Here is a 24,993-nt window from a genome sequence, read left to right on the forward strand (position 1 = left end):
AAATTGACTGGACATTTAAAGTTATTTAATCTATCGTTTGAGTTGGTATGCCTATTCAACTTTGCTTGCACTGCTCGACCTCACGACCTTGAGAGCCAAATGCCTCTCGGAAGTCTCTTGGCTAGCCAATATGGACTGTTCAAAGAGTATGGGCCCACATTAATAGTAATAACCTGTCTTCTGTGGTTATGTTTTATAGGTCGTTATCACCAGCTTACAGGAGTCCAGATCGCTTTAGAGAGAGACCGTTTCATGACAACCACAGAGGTGAGTTTAGAGGATTTAGAAGAGGCCCAAGAAGACCTATGCACTATCGAGATGAATGGAAAAACAATCAAAATGATGGAAGATTTCCACCGCATAACAATATGCCTCATAGACCTTATGAACGCCGATCAGCTTCACCTAACTTCAGACGATCACCTTCTTTTGACAGCGTGAATAGATATAAACCTTATAGAAACTTTTCACCTCCAAGAGGACTAGGTAATAGAAGATACCCTTTTCCACCTCACCCACCCAGATACCCAGAACAAGCGCCATACAAAGACAATGAATGGGCTTTTCGTGATCAGCGACCACAAGGTCGATATATGGACAATAAGATGAGACCGTTTCGAGGTGAACGCGGTGGGAGAGCTTTTCGTGGAACATTTTCAGGTTCACATCAACGTGGTGGTAGATGGAATGAAAATGACAACTTTAGGCATCAGAGGATGCCAGCAGATGATAATTCACAATTTCAACGAAGAAGTCCTGAAGGATTTGGACCTAGGAACTCTTTCCATAAAAGGTATTGAAATATAGCATTTCTCCTGTTTGCTAAAATGTCTGTCTCTGAATATAGATTGCTTTTATTTTGATGGGGCACAGTTAATATTAGTAAATGGCTAAACCTTTCTTTTGTTTAATGATACTTTACATTTGACATGCGCTGGGATATCCTCACGGGTGATACGTTGCGCTACATAAATCTATAAACAAACATTTTGAGGTATTATTGTTTAGTTGACCTGTATTCACTTCAACTTGTTCTGAGCAATGGTTTTACATATATAAATTCTCTTATTCTTCTCTCTAGTGCAAGTGTAAACTGCTTTATATCAAAACAGGTTTCCTGAAGATCACGAGTTCAAAGAGTATGGGCCCATACCTAAACGAGGAAGAGGAATGGAGAGGCACGGAGACCGTGACCCAGAAAGACATCCCAGGTGGACACCAGATCGTTCTCCACCGTTTACCAGAAGGGGACCAGAACGCCTCAGTCCCAGAGCTCGTCCATCTGTGGAGAGAGAGAATGCAGGACATTCAACGGTATCGAAGGTACCATTAAATTTCGTCTCCAAGCCTCAAAGATATCAAGAGGGTAAGCAAACCTTTCATGGCCAAGGTGCAAAGAGTGCAAGGTGGGAAGACCGAAAGGGTAGTGTACCTAGAAATTCTTCACATGATAAAGATATTGAGGTTAATCGAGATAAAAAAATAAGGCCAACTGAAGAAGCATCACATAAAGCAGACTTTAAGAAATATCCAAAAGACCATGGAGCGGAAAGGCCTGTATCTAGCAAGTCAAAAGAAAGGGTTAAGAAAGATGACGGTGATGTACGCCCTGCATCGAGCAAACCAAGAGAGAGAGTTAAAAAAGAGGATGCTGATGTGAAGTCTGCGAAGGGAAAATTAAAAGAAAGGGTAAAAAAAGAGATGGACACTGAAAATGATCCGGACTCTACCACTAGTATGCATGAGAAAATTCAAACCCTTTCGGAATTTAAAACGTCAGCAAATGGAAGTCCAAGAACGAAGTTGATTACAGTTAAAGTGGATACGAAGAAAATGGAGAAGTACAGGTATTTTGTTTTTATCTTCCCCTTACCCTCTTCCCATTTATTACCCCCTTTGCACTGTGAGGCTGTGTTTGAAAAAATTAAAAAAAATTCATGCTTCTTTCTTGGGTTAGCATTTGTGAAGATAAGAGAATTCTTCCTTTCTTGAAGTAACACATGGGATGATTACAGTAATAAGTTGACTGGTTTTTCCAGCTCTCAAATACAGACTTGACCACATGCGCTTTATTAGCATTGTTGTCATTAATCTACTAAAAAAAAGCTTCTTTCCTGTTACCAAAAATAAAATCTTGGGAATTCTCTAAATAATAGATCAACAAGAAATGAAGATGGAATGTTGGATCCCCTTAATCCAAACACATTAGATCATTCGGAAATTAATAATTGCAATATAAACCATGGAATAAAACAGCATGGATAGTAATATTGCAGATCTCAAGGTGCCCTTATTTACAATGTACACGCATTCAGCATGCTGCTGCGGTCTTAGTAAAAAATGAAAATCATCCATCCAATAAGTCAATTAACAATTAATACCAGGATCGTTGGATACCGGAGATGTTTATCTGGAGATTAATTTTGGTTTTTGTTCTTTGATCATAATTCTTTCTTCATCCAGAAGTCTTCACTGGCCTTGCTTTACTGTCTACTTTGAAACAAGATAACACATTCAATGTGGCAACCTTCTGATTTATGATTTTCAACCGGCCTTCCAGAGCTTTGGCTCTGCATTTGAAATGTTTGAGCACCATATGCAATCAGTGGGCATTGCTATTTTAAGAGGCATCGCTGGAGAGTGCATCGAACTTCTTAAAAGCCTTGTGGTTCATCTTGTTTGAAGACCTAATTAGAAATATTTCTATATCACACCAAAGTAATTTAGATGGTTAAAGTATTATTCTTCATGTCTAAACCAATATTTTAAGAACAACGACAAGTGGAATCCTGAGAATGAAGCAATACTGCATATGTATGTGTTCTTAAACTGGGTATTGAGAGAGTATGTATGATAGAGTTCAAAGAAAGAATTTGTTTTTCTCATTATATGCACGGCTACGGAACGAAATAATGTTTGCAGATGTATTCATTTTTTTTCTCCGTGCTTGAACAACCAAAAAGCGCATTGTTGGCTTTTTTTGAACTGATTATGCAAAACAATGACGCAGAGCACAAAGATCTAGTGCACAACTAGATGTCTTACCTGAATGAAGATTGGTGGTATTGGGCAGTATCCCATCCTCTGTGGAAATCTTTGATTCACCATTTTAATTTTATTGTGAAAAACCAGGGCCCAGTTGATTTCCATTTGTGACATGGCAATTAAAGGACAAAACCGCAGGACAATTTAAACTGCAGCAATAAAACAAAAGTCAAGAGAAATCTTTGAAAAATATTTTGTTTAAACACGATCTTCAAAAAACACCCTGAACATCTGTCAAAAGAATTAAATGTTTGTTTCAAATGTGATGGATTCCTTTCTCCAGAAAATGCCGGAGAAGGCCACGTGAGCTGAGAGTGGGGAACAGATGGCGGAGAACCAAAATCATTTGAAAGTGTTGGAGCAATTGCATTGATGCTTAAAACTTACAAATCTGGAGCTTGAACATATAAAGTCTGTTTTTGTTGGAAAATATTGATTTCACAGCCAAATTGCTGATGTAATCTATTTCAGCCTGTTTGGATGAAATGTTTAAGAGCGACAGTATTATGCAAGTTTTGTCAAGATTAAATGCGCTACAGAACACACACTGGATTCTGCAGTGATGGGAAAAAAACAGAGACTTGTCAATTAAACCAGGCATCTAACTTCAGCTTTGATGATGGATACTTGCACATTTAGAAATATTACAGCATTGAACACTTTGGCATCAAAATTTCCATGATAAAGTTCGTTGGTAGTTGATAACCTGTGATAACAGCATTTCCTGATTCACCGTTTTCCAAGCCAGAAGAAAGTTGCATGAAGTTTTTTCGTAGCCTCACGAAGTTTTCCACTCTAACATACACCTCCGTAGTTGACAATCCTGTTATGAATTATTTTTAAATCCTGTTGAGCTTGAAAGCATGTGAAACACACATCTGAATGTTTCATAGAAGTGACAAAAAAGTTAAAAACTAGTATCCGATGATTGGGTGAATAATAATGTTTGACCATAACATTTCATCATGAAGTGAACAAGGAACTACCTCTAATGATGCTTTGACATAGGGGTTCAAGAATCATTTCCCAAGGTAAGTCATTTTAGATATTATGACTATATTTTCCAAGACTTTACTCGTGAACTATTACTTCATTGGTGTATATATAACGTGGTTCTTAAATGCCAAAAGAAAGTTATAATGCAAATAGGAGTGATTTTTCCCAGGATTGTATTTACGCTTTTATTCATTTGTTTTTATTGAATGTTGGTGCTCAGTGTTGCTAGAGCTTTCATTGTGTGCAATATTTCAGGCTTAGTTCTGGCAGCACAAAAGAGAGACAGGTGTCCCAAGATTTGGTTACTGTCAGCAAGAAAGAGGAAAGTTTTCATCCAGTGTTTGAACACATTGACTCTGCAAGTCAGAGCGGACAGAACTCGCCAAAAAGCAAATTTATTCAGGATGTCATCACCATTACTCATCATGTGAAAGGTGAGCTTCTTTTTGTTTTAGATGTATGCTATATGTGGTCTGTTGTGGTTACATATGTGTAAAAAGTTTAGTGGGAGACTTTAAGCCACATCTAAAGAACATTTTCTTTCTGAATTTGTGGGACATGATTAGGTCTAAAATTTACTGGATAAAAATTTGTTTTTTATTGTATAATGTTCGTAATAAAAACAATGATGACATAACCTGGTTATCATAGCGACAGCTTGTTTTGCTTCAAGTTGAAGTGTATCTGGAATTGTTATTGTAGGTGACAGACCAGCATTTCTAAATGACTGATCAATATAAATGAGCAAATCCAATGAGGATTCTTATTTGAAAATGTATATTTTCTAAACCACAATATTTCAGAGGAATGTTGGCACTCTTCTTTTCTCATTCTAGTCAGGATGGGACCTCTTGCTACAGAAGATTGATATTTGTCATTGTGATGTATTTGCTAATAGCAGATGAGCATTTGTATCCCATAACATAACGTGTATTTGTAAAGCGCACGTTCACCCAGAGGTCTCTTGGCGCTGAATAACAGATGTTAATTGTTACCCAACTCCATGGTACTCATTTTATCGACCTCAGATGGATGAAAGGCTGAGTAGACCCACCGGGATTTGAACCTGTGACCACGAGGTCGAACACAGGCCCCTGCAGTGGACGCATTAGTCCACTGAGCCACCAGACCCGTCCCGTCCCATCCCATCCACCTCATTATGTAACCCAAGCTTTAGCCAGTGAGGTGGAGTGACGGAGACACGCTTCCCTGAGCCTCTAGCTGCCAGATTTTTCCACTGTTACTTTGTGAGAGGAACACTTGAGGGCAGCTCTATATTGAGTTTTTTTTAATAGCAAAAAGCTTCAATTTCACTTTGAAAGGGACATGATTTTAGCACTGTTATTTAGCTTTTCTTTTTTTGCCTTCCTGCATCGTAATGGCGTAGAGGAGAAAAAGAAAAAGCAATCACTTTTTATTTTTTAAGTGCTGAGTGTTGCAGAAGACTTGTTTAGGTGAATGACGAAGATAGGTTTGTAAAACGTGCCTTCGCTTTGACAACGATCCAAAAAATGTGATTTGTGTCATGACCTAAAAAGATTTAAAGGATTGTGACGGGGGGTTCGTCCTCTTTTTGTTAGATGAAGTAGTCTCTGCACCAGCAACTCCTGTTGCTGTCAAGAAAAGAAGATTGGAGGCCATCTTCTTGAGTCAAAAGTTGACTTGGAGAATTAAAGTAAGGAGCAATTCACCAAGTGCAGCCCAAAGACTGAGTTTCTTTGTCAGCCGGATACTGTAAATTCGAACAAAGTTGAGGTCGAAATATTTCCTTCAGGTAAAGAAGCAGCAACATCAAAAAAACTTTGAGAGGAAAATGAAATGTCATCAGCGAGCTCCCAGGGAAAACGCTTTTGAAGCCTTTGCTCCCCTAGCAGAATGAGCACCAAACTGTTTTGTGTCTCTCCCCGCCTCTTGCATGACGCAACGCACCAACCTAGCAATGGTGGGGGACGAAACTGCTTTGTGCGGTTTCCTTAATGCAATAAGGAGTTGTCTCTCGCCCGGAGGGTGCAATTCAGAGGTTATGTCCTCGTAAGCTTTAAGGCAATGCACGACACATAGTTTGGGTACATCCAAAAATGCCGGCTACGAAATTGTTCTCGACGCCGATTTTGTTTGGCGGCCAGTCGTAAACGTCATTCCGTCCGGGGAAAACACTCGCGCAGAAATGTCTAGTGCACGCACATTTGAGACCCTACGACAAGAAACCAGACATAGCAGCATGGCCAATTTAGCAGAGATTTCCTTCAAGGAAAGATATTTATTAGGCTGCCAGGACAAAAACATATTGAGGACCACGTTGACATCCCACAAGACCGAATAACGTGGCTCCGGGGGCAAGGACAAACAAATACCCCTCAGGAGCCGGCAAACGAAAGGATGTTCGCCCACGGGGGCACCCTCAACCGGACAGTGGGCCGCTGAAATAGCTGAACGCATTGCATTAATGGTTCGGTATGCCAGTCCGTCAGTCGCCAATTCTGCCCAAAGATTTAGTATGGGAACGACGCCTGCGACCACGGGATCCAAGCACCGTCAAAGACACCAACCTAGCCACTTCGTCCAGGCGGACCGATAGCGTTTGGAGGTGCTTGAGGCCCAAGCCTTTGATAAAAGGGCCTCATCCGGTTCCGAAAGACCTGGGAGTGACCAGCGTCGCCTGAAAGCCGCCATGCCATGAGGTGGAGAGAACCCTGGGCAACCAGGCGATGCTGCTCCCCGTCCGGATTCAGAAGAAGATGAGGAAACGGGTTGAGTGGGATTGGAAAATCCCAAGAAAGTTCCAGAAGAACTGGAAACCACACTTGGTACCTCCAAAACGATGTCACCACCACCACCACCTCTGCCTTCTGACAGTGGACCTGAGCCGCCAATCTCACAATCATGGAGAATGGAGGGAGCGCATAACTCCGTTCCTGACCCAACTCTTGCAGAAAAGCGTCTGTTGCCTGCGCAAGAGGGTCCGGCCTCCAACTGAAAAACCTTGGATGTTGCAATCTCACAATCCTGGAGAATGGAGGGAACGCATAACTCCGTTCCTGACCCCACTCTTTCAGAAAAGCATCTGTTGCCTGCGCAAGAGGGTCCGGCTTCCAACTGAAAAACCTCGGAAGTTGATGGTCCAGACGGGACGCAGGTAGATCTATCGCGAAAGGGCCCCAAAGGCTGACCGACCACTGGAAAACTTGAACGTCCAGCTTCCATTGGCTGGAATCCCGTAAGTGCCGGGATTGCCAGTCCGCCACCTGATTGGCCTGGCCCGGTAGATACTCCGTTGTTATGGATATGTGGTACTCCAGACAAAAGCCCCAAAACTCCTTCGCCAAGTTCGCCAGAGTCTGAGACCGAGGGCCCCCCAGGTGGTTAATGTAACGCACCGCAGAGACATTGTCCATTTTCAACAAGACGCAGCACCGCATCTGTCTCTGGTCCAACACTGGACCGCAAACGATCCTGCCAGAAGCTCCAAACAGTTGATGTGTAGTGCTTGCTCGTCTAACGACCAAGCGCCTCCAGTAGAAAAATCGCCGCATCGGGCGCCCCACCCGACCTGCTGGCGTTGGACTCTATCACAATGTCGGGGGCGGCCCCTAAAATGGCCCTGCCACTCCATGCGTTCATGTGGGAGAGCCATCAGGACATTTCCTTCTTGACCTCATCTGATAGAAGAACCCTCTGGTCGTATGACAAGCCTCTCCTGAGATGATGTGCCTTCAGGCGTTGCAGTGCACAATAGTGCAGGGGTCCCGGAAAGATTGTCTGGATGGATGAGGATAGTAGGCCACCACCCGGGCAATATGACGGAGGGAGGTGTGCGACTTGAACACGGTCTGCCGGAGCAGATGTCGAATCTTGGCCATCTTCCGCGGGGGAAGGCTCAATGACGCGTGGACCGAGTCCACCACAAACCCTAGGACGACTATATTCTGAGTTGGGCGTAGAATTGGGCTGTTGATTATGAACCCCAAGCCATGCAAGAGGGAAACTGTCTGTTGTAATTGAAGTGTCATTCTTTGAGGGCATTGTGCCATGAGGAGGATGTCGTCCAAATAGACAAACATCCGAACACCCTGGCTCCGCCGAAACTCCACCACTGGGTGGAGAACGTTTGGGAAGCGCCATGGTGCCGAGGATAGCCCGAACGGAAGGACGGTAAACTCGTAAACCTGTTGCCTCCACTGGAGCTGCAAAAAACGGTGGTGAGGGGGATGGATCGGAACCACCAAATACGCGTCCTTGAGATCCACTGCGCCATCCAATCGCCTGGAAGGGGAACATCCCGAAGGAGATGGATCCCCTCCATCTTGAAGTGGCGGTACATCAACCAACCATTGAACTCTTTCAAGTTGATGACTGGCCGCCGCCCCCCCGTCTGTCTTCTCCACTAGGAAGATATTGCTCAAGAAACCATGGGGATGCAGATCCGACCGACAGATTGCCCCTTTGCGGAGGAGCTCGGAAATGTCCTCGTCGACAAGACGTGCATCGGCCACGGAAAACCTGATAGGATGAGGAAGGCCTGCCTGGCGGGGTGAATCATAAAACTCGATGTGGAAACGTCGAATGGTTTGCAGGACCCAGGCATCGTTTTTGATGGCTCCCCAGGCATCTTGGAAGGCCGCCAATCGACCCCCAATACGGACTTGGGAGGGAGAAATGAGACTTACCACTGGGTGTGGGACCTCCTGCGTTATTCTTGTAGGCTCCGCGGCCCCGGAATCTCTGTCCTCTGGCCGGGTAAAAGTTGGTCAAATTGGCGGTAGTGTTGTACTGACCCTGCCCGGAGCCTTGTCCCCTGCCAGGGTTGTGATGTCCGCCACGGCTGGTCGCCCGGCCCATGCCACGACCGGCCCCACTGGAAAAACGGGACTGAAAGATGCGTTTAATATTGGACTGAGCTTTGCCCAAACTAGTGAAGGTGGCCACAAACTTTCCCAATTCCTTCACAAAAGGATCCCCAAAGAGGCCTCCTTCTGCTATGGCCCCCGCCTCGGACGATGCCAAGTTGCCCAGCTTGGGGTCCAACTTAATTAAAAATGAACGCTACTATTCAGTCGAGAGGGCACAGTTGGCGTTACCCGAAAAGATAATCGCCCGCTGGGCCCAGTTTGAAAGAACGTCGGGAGAGATGGTGGATCCTGTGACCTTGGCCTCCTCCGCCATATCCAAAGTTTTTGTTAATGGCCCTACCGCGTCTAGGAGTTTACCATGACAGGAACGCCAGGAGAGGGCTATGCCTTTACGGGGGTCTTTCATATATTTGGCCAAGAAGGTGGCCATCTTGGAGTCCAGCTCTGGCGTGTGGGCCACCTTCCCGTCCAAAGTCGGGCGAGGACACTCTGACCTCAGACACCCCTTGCATCCTTCTTCAAGGGCTTTTGGAGGCGACCCGCCACAAACTTTGCCACCTTGTGCCCAGGCCGCCGACCGCGGATGAATAATCTCATCCGGGTCCAGCATGCCCGAGGAATCCTGTGGTAACTCGGCGGCAGAGCTGGCCGGACGCCAAGACCGCGAGGACCCTTCTTCATCATCCGTATCCGCTGGCGAACCCCCATCCGGCGACGGAGAGTTCGGGACAATGGATCCCGCGGGGGTCGAGGCTGGGGAGGGCGCAGGCGGTGGCATGGGCTTCTTTGCGAGAAACACGCTTTTGAGGCAGTCGAAAGCGTTCTTGCCACCCCCTGCGGCTCCCCCGAGCCCTCCTCCGTGCGACCCTTGCTAGGCAGTGGCGGCCCCTCCTCTTAAGGAGTGATAGGAACCGGCCTCGGGGAGCCTAAATGAGAGTATGCCAACGTAGCGCACTCCACTATAATGTGGTTAGATCGATGCTCCTCCATAGGCCCCACTACATCATTCACACACCTAAATATAGACTCATCCACCACCTCAAAAAACTGGTCATCCAGAGGTAGGCATTGAGCCTGTTCCTCTTCATAGAACTCTGCATGGCTCATTGTCGCCTTGGAGAAACTATACCCCCTACACACACACTACAGCGCAAGGCGCCAACACAGTCCTGGCCGTTGAACTCACAAACTACAACACACGGCCCACCACAGATAGCTCCAGAAAAGAGCCCCCATCCTTGAGCTATAAGGGGACATTGGCCACTGGGAGTAAAAACCCCCCAAACAAAGGATGTGGGCAGCCTGAAAGACCGCAATGATTCAAACGCGGTGAGAAACACCACAATAGAGGCCGCACTTGCCTTGCGCGCGAAAGCCCTCAGCTGCCTGACGGGGCCCAACCGCCACCCAGCGCACGTGAACAGCTCACCGGCAGCGCAGTGTGCTACACTTGCCCGCAGCCCAAATTTGATGGGGATCCCTGACTGAAAAAATTCCCTTGGACACACACAACGCGCTGATCTGTGCTCGCGTTTTTTTTAACTTTGATTGGACTCTTTGAACGTACCCTTACTACGCCCTGATGATGGCCTGAAATCAATCGGGCTGAAACGCCGTCGGCCACTTCCAGCAAAGAATTTTGGCATTACTGTGGTCAATTCAATTTGTTCATTGAAAAAACTAGACTGTATATAACTAATTTCTTTGACCACATTGTTATTTTTTTACTTTTTCGCTGTTCACGCTGCCTTTCACCCTTGTGTCACTGCGCCGTTCACTTTCACTAGCACGCCCAGTGCTCACTTGAGTGTTTTTGGTCATTTGTACCTTTATTGTACTGTAGTGCTGTAATAACTAACTACAATATAAAACCCCCTTTTTCTCATTTCCTTGTGGTCTCCCTTCCTTTTCCTCCCCTACGTGATTTACATCACTGGCTATGTACTTGTTATGTTTTAAATGACCTCCAGCTGAGACGTTGTTGTTTGTTAAAAACTATTGCCCGGTCTCTGCTGGGAAAACGGGCTTACTCCTGTCCATTGTATCTTTCCTCTTTCCTTTCTGTAAACAGGCCTGTAAATCTTGTTCTTTTCACGTTTGCTGTGCTGTCAAAGACGGAGGTCAAATGTCCGAATCCGTCTTCTGTGAGAGCTTGGTGTTTACTTTTCTTTCTGACTTCAAAGTGGGTGGATTTGTATGACAATCTTGCTGGATACTGGGAGTTTCTAGCACCCAACATTTAAATGAGCTGAAAGTATTTCCGAATATATCAGAATTAGCAAAGGTTAAAGATAAGTTATAGTTAGGAAAACTTTAATTCTTTTTTGTATACAAACCCAACTTAAACTACACAAACATTAGCAATTTGATAGTTGGCTCTTCAATTTAGGATTTATGCACACTTTCAAATTACTATGTAATAGTTATAACTCAAATTTATAGTTGCGCACCATCTTTAAATTATTACAACTCGGGCACCTGAGTACATAGTCTTGTCATCTCTTTCACCCCACTACATGAAACTATAACTTGCCAATGTAAAATGCAGTGTGTTGTGGCAAATCATGAGTTGTCGAAAGTGTTATTATTGTAATAATTCACATGATACAACTTGCGTATTATGCAAAGGTATAGCTAGTCCATGTTGAAAGGACGAGTTATAGCTAAACTAACCTCCCATAGGCAGCCAACCCCTTCGGCTGTGTGGGGCAGGGGGCTTGGCCACAGGCACCTCATTCCCCAGGGCTATATATATTTTAGAGGGGATTGAGAACACGTACCGGCCCCCCTTCCCGAGCCTCATTAGACTCTGGGGGTCCACATCCCTTAGGGCCTTATTTCTCTTATTTTTTTTTTTTTACTTTATTTTTCAATTTTCAGAAACTAAACTCAGCAGGTAATAAATAGGTACGGTAAACAGCACTGTCCATGAAGTAAGCATTAAAGTACACACTCGTAAGACATACAAGTAAGTAACCCCACATATAATTCCCTTCGACATCAAGCCCCCCACACACACACCCCGCATGTTGATCGGCCATAGCCCCTGTTTGTGCTGGAGGACTGCATCTCTCTAGGAGAGTTATGTCTCTATCATCCGAGTTATCTCTACCCTCTTCAGAGTCTGTGGTGTTCTTAGAGTCTACCTATCTAATAAACATGTCCCTCCATATTTGAAGTTCTTCCTCTGCCTTTTCATCAAGGCTGCACAACTTTATATGAATCTCCTCTGCCAGCGTCCATTCCGCAACGTCCTTATGTAACAGTTTTGTCTCAGGGGCTCGCTGCCTCGTCCATGTTATCGCTACCCTGCACCTGGCAAGCACCACTGCCAATTGTTCAAATTTTTATGCCCTTTTACGTCCTTTTCATTTTTTAATGCTACCTAGCAAACAGTAGCGTGGCGTTTTGTTCTATATGGAGATGCGTGACTTGCATCAGTTCATTCACCGCTTGCGTCCTGACGTTTATCACATTTGGACACTCGCAGGCCAAATGAAAAAACCCCACACCACCGCTCCACAACTCGGACAGTTGTCCGTCCTAGTCGGTATTATATGTTTAAGACCTGTTGGGGTGAAATATGTTCTGTGTAGGAAATTATAATGTAACAACTCAAATCGGGCATTGTTGGAAAGTAGTTTAGTAGGTGCACATGCTCGTCTCCATTCCTCATCCCTCAGAGGTATTTCTAGATCCCTGGCCCCCACCACCAGCCCATAGGGTACAGGGTATTGTATCCTGGCTGCTAATGTCCTCTTTTTTTTTTTTTTAGCGTATTTTTCTAAGGATTTGGGACCAAGCCCTAAGGCGGCTGCCAACACGAACTGGTTGAGGTGGTGGCAGCCAATCGGATCTCTTTGAGATCGGTCGTCGCCACGGATCCTCCGCGGTGTGAAATATACAAGTCTTTTGTTTAACATTAATTCCTCCAAAACTACTGAACGGATTTACACCAAAATACAAAAAGCACTTTTTCAGAACCAAGATCTAGCTTTCTGTCAAATGTGGTGTACATCCATTCAGCGGTTTGGGCTGTAATGATGTCTACATTTCCTATGGAATAATGAATGGGGGAAACACCCCCCCCCCCTCTTTTTCTTGGCTCCCGCATGAAGGATCACCCCAAAATTTTCCATGCACAAACTAGTCTAAAAGTAGCACTTTTTTTGGGAAGTTTCTTGGAGATTTGTCAAACGGGCCTAAAGTTATTAGCAATACATAAAATGTGTTTCCTATGGAATCATGATCCTTACTGTGGTAACTGGGTAATAAATATAGATCTATCTATCTAGCTATTACAGGGACTTTATAGTTAGGCTCCTATTTCACTCGTACAAAACCAGTGAGATTCAGACGTTCTAGTTAGCCGAGCTAACTATAACTCATCCCCCTGCAATGCACTGTTTATGACCTCACATAACAAATCACTCATGACTTGGTCGGTGACATCACTGATGACATCATCCAGTGACTGAGTGTTTTTAAAAAGTTAATGTGTTAAATATTAGCACCAAGGTGTATTGGTGAATTAGTAGGTGTATGAGTGCCTCTATGGATTATTCAGTGGGTGTGTGCCTGACTGTATAAGTGAGTGATTAGGTGTCCCAGTGTATGTATGGGTGAGTCTCTGTAACTTTAGTTTTTTTCTGTGAATTTCTAAGGTTTTTTAATTGCCAGTTCCCAACTATAAAGTCCCTGTAACCTTTGGTTTTTTTTTTTCAGTGAATTGCTATGGTTTTTAGGTCGAGCCTGGGCAGTACATGCGCTGCTCTGCGAGGCATGCTGTATTTGAGCATGCACTTGCAGCCCCCCCCCCCCCCCACTCTCCACCCATATTTGTCATTGGCTTGTGTCATTGTCCTTTGTAAATGCTGGTTTCTGATTTTTTAATAGGCTTGTTAGTGCCCCCTTAGTACCTCCTTGTCTTCATTTGTAACCTCCCATGAGGACTGGCCTTTTTACCTCCGTTGTTACACTGTACGTCTAATTTAGTCTGTAAGCACTATTTTCTTTAACTTCTAAGTAGCATGGGACAATGGCGGCCGCTTCTTTGAAATGCTATAGGTCTCGCGTTTACAAGAATTTGAGCTTTTGGCATTGTAAAGGACAATGCCTTTTTATTTGTGTGTTAATTATCAAAACGGATAAATAAAAGCCATTGTCATATACAATGCCAATAGCTTAAACTCTCCCAAATGCCAGGGTTTCTATGTATCCCTGTGCCCATTTATGTCATAAGCGCAGGAAACTGGTTAACGATTATGTACAGTGATGTGCCGTACACTTTAATCTTGTTGCCCTACTCTACTCTGTTGCGTACTATGGCTGTCTAGTGGGTCTGGACCTACTTGGTATCTCTTGGTTGTTTGATTCAGGAGTAATTGCCTATATCTTATAAACTGCTGGTTGCAGTCAATATTTCAGGTGGTGTAGGGAGACACCCATGTGTTAGGGCTTCTGCTAGCGATATATATCGAACCTTATCGGCTAAACCGATTATTCCAATTGTTTAATAATCATGGCAACCTTCTTTAGCTGATTAGGCATGATCCCAAACCAGGGTTTTGTGTGGAGACCTGCTATCTCTGGATTCAACAGAAATCCTAGGAAGTGGAGGTTTACGACCACAATGGAGCAGCTCTTTAAAATGTATGTTGTGCTAACATGGACTGGCCCATTTCTATGACTCCTGGCCAGTTTGACTCAGTTGACATGTCCCCATGAAACCTTTTCCACTCGCCATGCTTTTATTATCTTCCTTTAATAATGATTTCACTAATGTGCTGAATACTAACCTGATTTCATTATCTAATCTCATTTGTTCTCTTCAAAACATGATTATAGGTAGTGGGCAACCGGCGGGTATATGTATAGGAGGCGATTTTAATATAAGACTCAATTTGGAAACACGCATTCCATTTTTACAAAGGATATTGCTACTGACAAAAAACTTAATGGTAGGGAATGTGAGCTGACCTCTTTGCTGGCCGGCCATGATTTAATTAATGTAATGGATGTCACATGCATCGGGACCCATATTGTACCCACTTTCAAAGGACGAGGTCACAGCTCCACTATTGATTTATATATTTATATCCGCCTTTCTTATAGACTTTCTATCACATGGCAGTATGACGCCCTCTACTTATAGCGATCATAATCCTATCGAAGAAACACTTTGTGCTGGCCCATAGGTCATAGTACAATAAGGAGATTAATATGTTTAAACCGAATAAAGAAAAGTAAAGTATTCTCATCCTTTGGATTAAGTCACTCCTGGGAGGCTCAGTCTAGCGCTTTTCATAAGCAGATTGGCCTTACTGCTAGTCACGGCTTGCGGTAAGGTGGTTCTGCAGGCTTTCCTTCACTTAACATCAGATTTTTGGGTGAACGACCCCTAGTCAGAGGGTTTGCGCCTCAACATTTTTTCTCTCCTGATGCTAGTGTACAAACCTCCCTGGTGAAATCGCAGGATGCCATCAGACAACTCTACAGTCCTTATTTTTGGGAACCGTCAGATTCTGAAAAAGCATCTACCTGCTGTTAACCAAAAATGTACAGATTTCTTATCCTAGTGGCCATTTTGAGACCAGTTTGGCTGCCTCAGATATGGGTTCATAATCCACACACTGGATGTTTCTATTGCTAGCAGACTTGGCCTCAATACTGAAAATAGGTTGGTTAGAGGTGGCACTGTAGTAGGGGAATCCTTAGCTACTACATGTCTAACTACCCAACCAAAACTTGTTTAAAAGGGAAAGAACAGCAGATTTTACATGCTGGCTCCAATGTCAGAAATCGACATTGGCAGCTGAGCATAGATGAGACCTCATCTTATGGAGCATATACACAGGGGTGTGAATTTCTTTCATTTAATATCTTCTTGTCCAGGGGATGAGATGCTTCAGAAATCCACTTGCCCATTTTAGTACATTTAGTGAGGTAACAGATTATGGCAGTGTTCTTGTGAAATCAGAACTCTGATAATAGGCTCTCTAATTATACCAACCACGGAATCCTGATCAAAAGGCCAGAATAGGTATGAGACGAGGGCAGGCGACCTCGAAGAACGTTTGACTACAGGCCCTGCCCCCGTGCAGGATTCATGCTGCTCGGAAAGAATCTATTCCAGTTTTAAGCACCACGAGGAGGCAGCAATTATCCTCCTCCACCGCACCTTAGCGCGTGCAACAAATTGACAAGTCTAATATAATTGATCTTCACATAAACACTTTGTAGGTCTCGCCTTGCTATCGCGTGAGCGATCGCAAAGCGAGACTATAGGGGATTTTAAAAGTGCTCCCAAAAAGCGGATTGCATTGCTAGCACGCGCACAATCACGCGCTTGGTGCCGCCATGCACTCCGCTTTTTGGGAGCACTTCAAAGGGTTCGCTCCCCCGCCCCCAAGCGCGCGCACGCCACGCTCCGCCGGGCTTGTTAAAATTGCTCACGGTGCATAAGGCGGCCGCTCCGTTGTCCCAGCTGCTCCCGATCACTCCCATCGGATTCAGCCTATCACGCTGAGAGAGGGCGTCCATCTTTAACTTCCATTTCAGAACTCCCGCTTCTACACACCCCCCCCCCCCCCCCCCCCCCTCCTATCGCGTCTCGCGGCCGCTCGCACGCCAATGCTTGTTTTTTTTTTTGCTTGTTTGTATGGAGGGCAGTAAGATGCCCCTCCTTGTGATTAATCTTCTGCCTTCCCCCCTTGTATTTCCGTTGTTATGACCTTATGTCTCACAGTCTTCATGACATCTGTCTCTCAGGCCAACCCACTTTTTCGGAGCCACTATTACTGCCTGTTGGAAAACCCACTCCCACACTAGAAGGGGTGGTGGTGGTCTTCCGGACACACTGTGGTAGCTTGGCTCGAGTGGTCAGGAATCAGGCTCCGTGCTAAGCATACAACATACCCAAACAATAACCATGCGTGCATCCGTTCCAAAAACGACTCTACACCGTAAAAATTATGAAAATAACTTTCTTTATCTTTTTCTCTTAGTTGCTGATTGGGAAAATAAATAAGTCAATCACAATATACAAATTTTAAATAGTGCAGATCAAATAAATACTGTCTGGAGATTCAATAAATAGGGCTGATCATAAATATAAAGGACATAAATAACAGTGCAGGTAATACAGGCAATTAAATATTCTGAGGCAATAAATACTGTCACCAATAAATATTGTACACCAACAAGCCCTGTGGACCAATAAATATAGTGAAGCAATAAATATGTAAAAACTCAATAAATACAGTGCCCCCAATAAATAATTAAAAGTATACAGCAACACTCATGTAATCAGATCACTTTTCAATTCTTAAGGGCTGATTTGGCCCAGGCACAGCTTGTAGGGTTGTGGAAGGCTTGAGGGGTTCTACTCCCTGGCTGGGACAAGGCTGAGGCCTAAACTGAGGTAGATCAAGGGGGGAATACCAGTGCCCTGGCTTTCTCTCTCCACACAACCTCTCTAGGTTAGTCCCAATTCACCCCTGGCACAGTCAGGTTGGTTCCAGCACCTCCCTAGCCCCTTAGAGCAGTCTCTCAGGTCTCCACAGGGCCTTAGGCGCCCTCTACTCCACTTACTGCCCTTTTTCTGATGCTCCGACGCCGCTGGAGTCGTGTCGATGCCGTGAGGCGGTTCCGGTTCGATCTCGGCGGCCTCGGCACAATGTCAGTTCTTTGACGACGCCGGTAGGCGGTTCCGGTCCGATGTCGGCGGCCTCGGGCAGTCTCTACTCGATGTCGACTTCGGGCGGCTCCGGTCCGATGGCGCTCTCGGCTTCGATGACGTCGGCCGGCCTGGCCTCGATGTCGACTTCCGGCGACTCCGGGGTGCGATCCTCACCCCCGACCTCCGGTGCTCCTCCTCTCAGGTTCCGGGCGACTCCGGAGTGCGATCCTCACTCCCGACCTCCGGTACACTTCACCTCGGTCTCCGACGACTCCGGAGGGCGGACTTCACTCCTCCGATGACGCCGCTCACTCGACCTCGGTTAACTTCCTCCTCGACCTCTGGTATTCCTCACGACCTCCGTCGGCGCCCTCTCACGACCTCAGGCGGCTCCGGGTACGACGTCTGCTTCTTCAGTCAGCGCCGCTTCTCCACCTCGGGCTCCAGGTCTCAGGCTACTCGACGCCGGACTCCAGGGAAACCAGTTTCCAGGTCAGGATCTTGCGGCTTTCTGCTTCTAAGGCCTGTTCCTGCTGTCCAGGTCCTTAGGATGAGTTTTTCTGGCTTCTTCCCACACAGGGCTACAGGCTGGGATCCATCAGTAGGGACTAGTATCAAGGGTGGGTTTATGGACCCCACTCCAGGCACAAGTTTCCACCCCTGCTGCTTCACTCCTTCCTCCTTCACTGTTGTGCTGCTCTCTCTTCACCAGTCAGGTGCCAACTGCCAGCTCCAACTGCCAACTCTCTGTCTTAGCTTCCCAACATTCTAAACCGCCTCCAACGGTCACAGAGTTCTGGAATGTTCTGGAAGGTGCTGGTAGGTTCCAGTGGATGCTGGTGATGTCACAGGTGGCCACCATTTTGTGCTTCAGGCCCTCAGACAGAAGTTTCAGGGGTAGCTAAAATGGCTCCCTGAATCTGCAGCAACACTAAAAAGTCTGGTGGTTCCCAAAAAGGAAAAATTCAAACAGGGTTTGAGGCAAAAGTGGGACAAAATAAATAATGATGAGGAGGGTTCACCCAAAGGGCTGACAGGTCTAACACTGCCTTACTGTTAAGTCCTCATTCCCTGACTGCCTTTTCCTGGCATCCACCAGTTACGTCTTACTCCCCCTAAACCGCCGTTCGGTATCTCGGACTGACTCATGGCAGCACATACATTTAAAACGGGCAGTACAATGTGACTAACTCGTCCCCTATCTAGTTCGCCTTTAAATTTCAGAGGCCAGACATGTGACTGACTCGTGCACCAGCCCTACCGTTATCCTTAATGCACCTCTCTGATAGCTGCCTGTCTATGTGCCATACCTGCCTTTTTTTATTGCTTTTTTTCCCAAACCCATCGACTTCTTAAACACATGTTACAGACTCCTTTTAAGCCATACCGGGCTCATTGGTTGTCTGTAGTACCTAGGAATGTTTAATAATTTAAATTTGAGAATATGCCTACTAGTAGGTACATGGATTAATGGTACCATAAATATATTTATCGAGCTACGTCTCAAGGGTTACCTCGAAACACACCGGCAATCTGTCTTGCAGTATTAGACATACTTGCTAAGAAAATGCATATGATGTACTCGTGTCTAAAATGTTGAACACATTGTTTTGTACAAATATTCTAAACCGCGTTACTAAGCTGATGTTATTTAGAGTGAGAAAACCTGCTTTTAGTTTGTGCTGTGTACCGTAATTAATGATGATGTACTAATTGACCGGTGCGCTGTGTGTGTGTGTGTGTGTGTGTGTGCGCGCGCGCGCGCAGCAGTGGAGGGATACTGCGCGCCCCGGCTCCACCCGGAAAAAGAAAGTGCGCAGTTTAGAGCAACACGACATTATGCTGCTGCGCAAGGTGGTGATGCAGAACCCATTAGCCCTGAAGGAGCCAAGGCACGTGTGGGCGCACGGATTGGCGAGGAGATGAACGCAGCTCTGCTTCGAGGTGGACTATCGGCGCTGCCGGGAGCGCCCGGCCCTGCTACTGCACTACTACAAGAGGCAAAACTTCGCCGGACTCCGGAGGTGAGGGCTGCAAGGATCTACCCTAATTGGGTCAGTAGAAGCAGCTTTTCCCCTGTAACCGACATTGTCTATTCATTTACTCCTTCTCCAAAACATAAAGCAGTTGTTCAAAGATGCCTATTTAGATGTTTAAGAGTCTCTTCATAATGACTTTTCAGCACCAGTCATCCATCGCTAATTGAGACTTCAATCCATTATGCCCTTGGTTGGTAGAGTGAGCAGGTGAACTGCCAGTTAGATTAATGATTTTCCAGATTGTTGTCAGTTTCTTGTCCCATCAGTGGTTATATTTCTGATCCCATGACGCTGTGATGATGGTGTTAAGTTTGAAGCCTTTTTTAGAAAAGTGGCATCTCCAGGGCTACCTCTTTAGGACCCTTATTAAGTGGAACAAGGAAAAGCACACCGTTTAATTTTTATCTCATTTGCATAATAGGATCATCATTTTGAGTTAGAGATATTTTGGTTGGCCCTTGTAGACTTTATGAGAGAGCAGAGGGAGAATTGTGAACTTGACTATTCGTGCTACTGGGATTAATAGGAGAGTGGTCAGCCTTTTTATTCCGTGCTTCTTTTTTTCTGAGATTCTTGCAGGATGTTGATTAGTTTTTTAATCTGAATTTAGTTTTGGATCTGTTGGGAATTCTGTAACTTTTTTTCTTGGATCACTATTATTTGTGGTACAGTAAACCAGGCAAGGCACTAACCAGGCCCTCCTGAGTTCCAGTGGATAGGTAACTGCGACAGGGCTTTCCTGAGCATCATGACCTGGCCATCTGTATTCTTAGCAATGTCATATACCTGAAAGGTGCTTCCAAGGCCCGACTCAAACATGACATTGAGGTTTTTTGTTTATTTTTTATTATTTATACTTTGGGGTTGTGACAATTTGCATGTCCCAGTACGAGCATACACGCTTGAGGTTTATTCAAACACAAGTAACTTTTTTTTTTTTTGAGAAGCCAAGAGGCATTCATTTATTTCTCTTCAGATCCTCATGTAGTTGTATCTTGACATTGATGTTTTTTTGGTAAGTACAAAAGAGGAGCAATGAAATGCACCGTGTTTCGTGAGTACTGACGTAGACATCCCTGCAGCACTGGTTCTTGGATTGTGACCTCAATCCAGGAACTGGTCCCCATTCAGTCAAAAATACTTTATTCGGTTAATTAAAACCATAAAAGCATTCTATACACAACATTTAAATTGATATAACATTAGTTAGCAGCAAAGATATTTTAGAAAGATGTTTTAATTGACAACCGCACACTAGTGTAAAGGCAACATGTATGACCGTGTTTAGTTATTTAACAAAACACAGCATCTTTTTTTTCTTTTTACACTTTTTTTTCTGAATGAATCCTTTATATTATGAGTGAATATGACCGCCTATATGTGTTTCGTCCATTTAGACTTTTTCCAAAGCTTTATATGTAGTGAAAGATTTATTTTGCCTGATCTCTAAGAAGTAATACTGCACATTACAGAATGGAAATCTCTAATAAATGCGTAAATACAAATAATCTAGGACTCTGCAGAAGAGTATTCAGCTGTAATGTCCTTGCATGCCATGAATATAGACTCTTGTGTGAGTTTTGTTTTGGTACGTTTTTGGAGGGTAAGGTCTTGTAATGATCATTACAGGTGGCAGAGATTTTTTATTTATCATGCTGCTTATATAGCAAGGACTTCATCGCATGGGTAGCACATCACTTCACATACAAAGACAGATTTCATAGAACTAGATAACAGCACAGAGATTCACATAGCAGATGCAAAATTGCGAGGAAAATAGAACAAGAATAGAAGCTCCCGTAGCAAGGGATGGGTCCAATAATTATCCTGTTGCAAATGGAGAATGAGTAGTGAAGTTTTAGAGCCGTGCAGAAGGCTAGGGAGTATCCATTGCATCGCAGTTCTTCGAGGAGGTTATTATAAGTCTTGGGACTTGATAGGAGAACGTTTAAGGAGCTTTTGATAATGTTTATTACTTCAGTTTCAAGAAATAGTGTTTTTTGTCTAATGTTTCTCTGGCTTCTTGTGATGTGGAGCTTGTTTTTTAGGTATGAGTAGGAGGGTCAGCTAAGGTGAATCGCCTTGTGAGTGAACAGACTACTCTGAATTAATTTCTAGCCTCAGGTAGCTGCCTGTGTAGGTCTCTTTACATGGATGTGATTTCTATTTTCTTTGCTCCCTTCAACAAGTGTGAAGCAGTGTAAGATGGCTGAGAGGTGCTGCCAAGTATTTGGGGAGGCCAGCTAGCATGGTGTTGGCATCATCAAGGTGAGATTGCACCAGTGAATGAACCGGTTTTAGCCAGCTAATATATGTGGGTTTGCACAGTTTGAGCTATTGACATTGCAAATGATTATGCCTTTTATTTTTGTTTTCGTTTTTAAAACATAAATAAAAGGCATAGTCATTTACAATGCCAATAGCTCAAACTTTTGCAAATGCGAGACCTATTGCATTGCAAATGCTTGTTCTCATAGGTCCTTACGAAAGCCAGCATACGCAATAACCTGGCTGAAACATGTGGACTTGACCTTTTAATATAGGATATTAGAGACATTACCTCAACACCCCTTTTTAGGTCTCGGCTAGCGATGGCTGCGCTTGCGCAGTCTCGCTCGCGAGACATAATGACTTGGGAGAAGAGGGGCTTGAACCCGCCCCTCTTCTTCCCTGTTCTCCATTGGCTGGCCTAGTAAATGCTGGCCAGCCATTGGAGAAGAGGTCCCGTCACTCTAATCCTGCCCCGTCCTTTTCGAATCGGGGGGCGTGTTTTTTGCGAGAAGTCTCAGGGAGGAGACAACAGCAAAACACGCCCCCCAATCCGAAAAGGACACTCCCTTTCTCCGAGGCATTTTCTGCTGTGCCTCGGAGAAAGGCGGTGGTGCCCCGGCGTTGCTCCCGCGCACACACGCTATCGCTTTTACTTTCGGAGCTTTTCCAGTCTCCCCTTTGAATCTAATGACCCATAAAATATCCCCTTCTGCCTTTCCCGTTCTACCGTCCCCCGAACCCCCCCCCCCCCCCATCGCCGTCCAATCTAATTCTGCCCCCTCCGTTGCTCCCTTCCTGGCCCTCTTCACTGTTTCTCTCCCTGCCTCCTCCCCCTCCCGCCTCTCTCTGTCCAGGCTCTCTCCCTTGCACCATCTTCTTCCCCTCCTCTCGCTCCCATGGTGCGTTTTAATGACCCGTAAAATGGCCTCTTTCATATGGATCTGAACAGTCTTTCATTGTCTGCTGCGCTAAACTGGAGTGCTGTGCCCGCTTCGGTCACTGGTCTGCCGTTCGCCTTGCCACTAGAAACCCTGTGCACATGCGCACTACTATACCATCGACGAGCCCATCCTCACATGAGCCAGCCATTTAGATGAACATGAGGAGTTAAACTTTATTCTTGTACATTCCTCGCTTGTGAGGGCCAGTTTGTGCCTTTCCCCACCCCCTAATTGTGTGTGCTCATTATACTGGCGTCGGTGACTGACCAGTTCTCATGCTCCCTTTGTGCGGTGGCCATGCCTCCCCTTCGTTAGGCTTGAGGACTTTGAACGTTTCCGATGCAATCGGACCTGGGTTGTTGTTTCTTCTTCCCATCTTTCTTTTATATTACCTCAAGTTACTGGGATTCAGACTCAACCACTGCTTTTGCATATGAAACTCGAGCGCAGTTCTCTGTACTTTTAGTCTCATTCTTTTCTGAAAGGACACCACCACCCCAGTAACTTGGAGCAGTGTTTGATTTCAGGGTTTAATTTGACTAACATGTCCTGTGCAGCCACATGCTGCGACTGGAACAGCATGCTCCAGGAAGTTATACTGAACTTTGCAATTAAACCATTGCTGATGCGATAGGCAGTAAATCGTAAATCGTCCATCACCAACTCTGGAGCAGTCTTGACTGGAAAGGCAAAGAATAGTTTTTTTTAAAGCTTTTTCTAATCTGTTCTGAATTTTTTAGCACTTATTTCTCCACATGGCTTCTCAACCTTAAACAAGCATTTACAATGCAACGGTCTCGGCATTGTTAAAGTTAGAGCTATTGGCATTGCTCATGACAATGCCGTTTCTTTAAATGTTTTAAAAACATAAACAAAACGAATGTCACGAGCAATGCCAATAGCTCTAACTTTACCAATGCCGAGACCGTTGCATTGTAAAACTGTGCGGGGATCCCTGCATTTTATGAATGTGACTGATGCTGGCTAGCTTCCCGTTCAGAGGTCGACAGGGTGACATCGCGTCTACGCTCGGCCCGTGCATGTTAAATCCACAGTTCTATATATGGCTCTCTAATAGCAGGGTGAGCGTCGAGCTTCCTGTTCTCAGAAACAGCCTGGCTCCCTCACACCGATGGCGAAATCTGTCTCCTTAGCCTTCCCTGCAGAATGATAATTTTGTAATTTTGCAGAGTGCTGTTGCATTAGGAGCCCTGGTTGTCAAGGGCGCCATGTGGTGTTTATTGGGAGCAGGCTTTAGTGGTGGAGGTGTTTAACGTTGCCTCTATGCACTCCCCCGCCCCTACCCCATGCTGCTTTCCTAGAAACTGTTGTCAAGGGGGGGCAGCCTGCTGCAGTGAGCAGATGTGCTCTTGCCACAGGAGGGTCTAACTGTTTGTCCCACCTCTCTCCCTGCAGAGGCTGTAATGTGGACATGGCATGCAGCACCGCGCTTCCAGGCGCCTCCCTTCTGCTCGAGCTATTGTTCGTTTTCTGTCAGATATCAACCTCCTTGGAAAAGATGGAGAGAAGGCGGGAGTAGCAATAATTCACTAAAAGCTTGTTTTACGTCGCAATTGATTTAAGCTGAAGGGTGTCTGGGAGAAAAGCCATCGAAAGATTATCTGATCTTTTTTTTAAAGAGAGAGAGAAAAGACCTGGTTAGCTCTTTGTCAGAGCAGTCCACGCAATTTTACTAAAACTAGCTTCTTGAATTGGGGGAGGCTGCTGTACGGGGAGCCAGTCCTAAATCTGATTATCCCCTTGTTTCTTTGCACTACCGCTTCCCCGTTGACATTGCAACTGCCTCTGGCTGGAGGGGAAGGAAACAGCCAGAGCTTTAAAGGGTATGACATTCGGAACAAGCCCTGCGCGCGCGGAGAGCCGCAGACCCAGAGGGCAGGAGCGGCAGCGGAGAAACGCCGCGCGCTCGCAGATGACGGCAAACCGGGTCCGCATGTTACATTTTGAGGGCGAAGGGCTAGGTTTTCATGCGTTAGGCACTGACATTATTCATGTTTATTAAAATACGTTACGGATGGAAAAATCAAATTAACAATACCAATATATGCAGCTACTCTCGATCAGCAGGTGCTACTACAAAAATAGATTCATTACATTAGAGGGGGCTTTAAATATCACAAACCCCAGCCCCAAATCACATTGTTTTCTTA

General features: G+C 45.1%; 1 protein-coding gene across 7 annotated transcripts in view; it reads left to right on the plus strand.

Moving 5' to 3' along the window:
- BCLAF3 (BCLAF1 and THRAP3 family member 3) overlaps window positions 1-24,993 on the plus strand; it is a 604,159-nt gene that overhangs the window by 95,598 nt on the left and 483,568 nt on the right. For all 7 annotated transcript variants that reach the window (XM_085622512.1, XM_085622513.1, XM_085622514.1 and 4 more), the window contains exons 3-5: window positions 200-793; window positions 1,113-1,847; window positions 4,297-4,475. In XM_085622512.1, coding sequence (XP_085478638.1) covers window positions 200-793; window positions 1,113-1,847; window positions 4,297-4,475 — 1,508 coding nt within the window. The remainder of the gene's footprint in view (window positions 1-199; window positions 794-1,112; window positions 1,848-4,296; window positions 4,476-24,993) is intronic.

The sequence above is a fragment of the Triturus cristatus genome, chromosome 8 (genome assembly GCF_964204655.1).
Source record: "Triturus cristatus chromosome 8, aTriCri1.1, whole genome shotgun sequence".
Taxonomy (NCBI): Eukaryota; Metazoa; Chordata; class Amphibia; order Caudata; family Salamandridae; genus Triturus; species Triturus cristatus.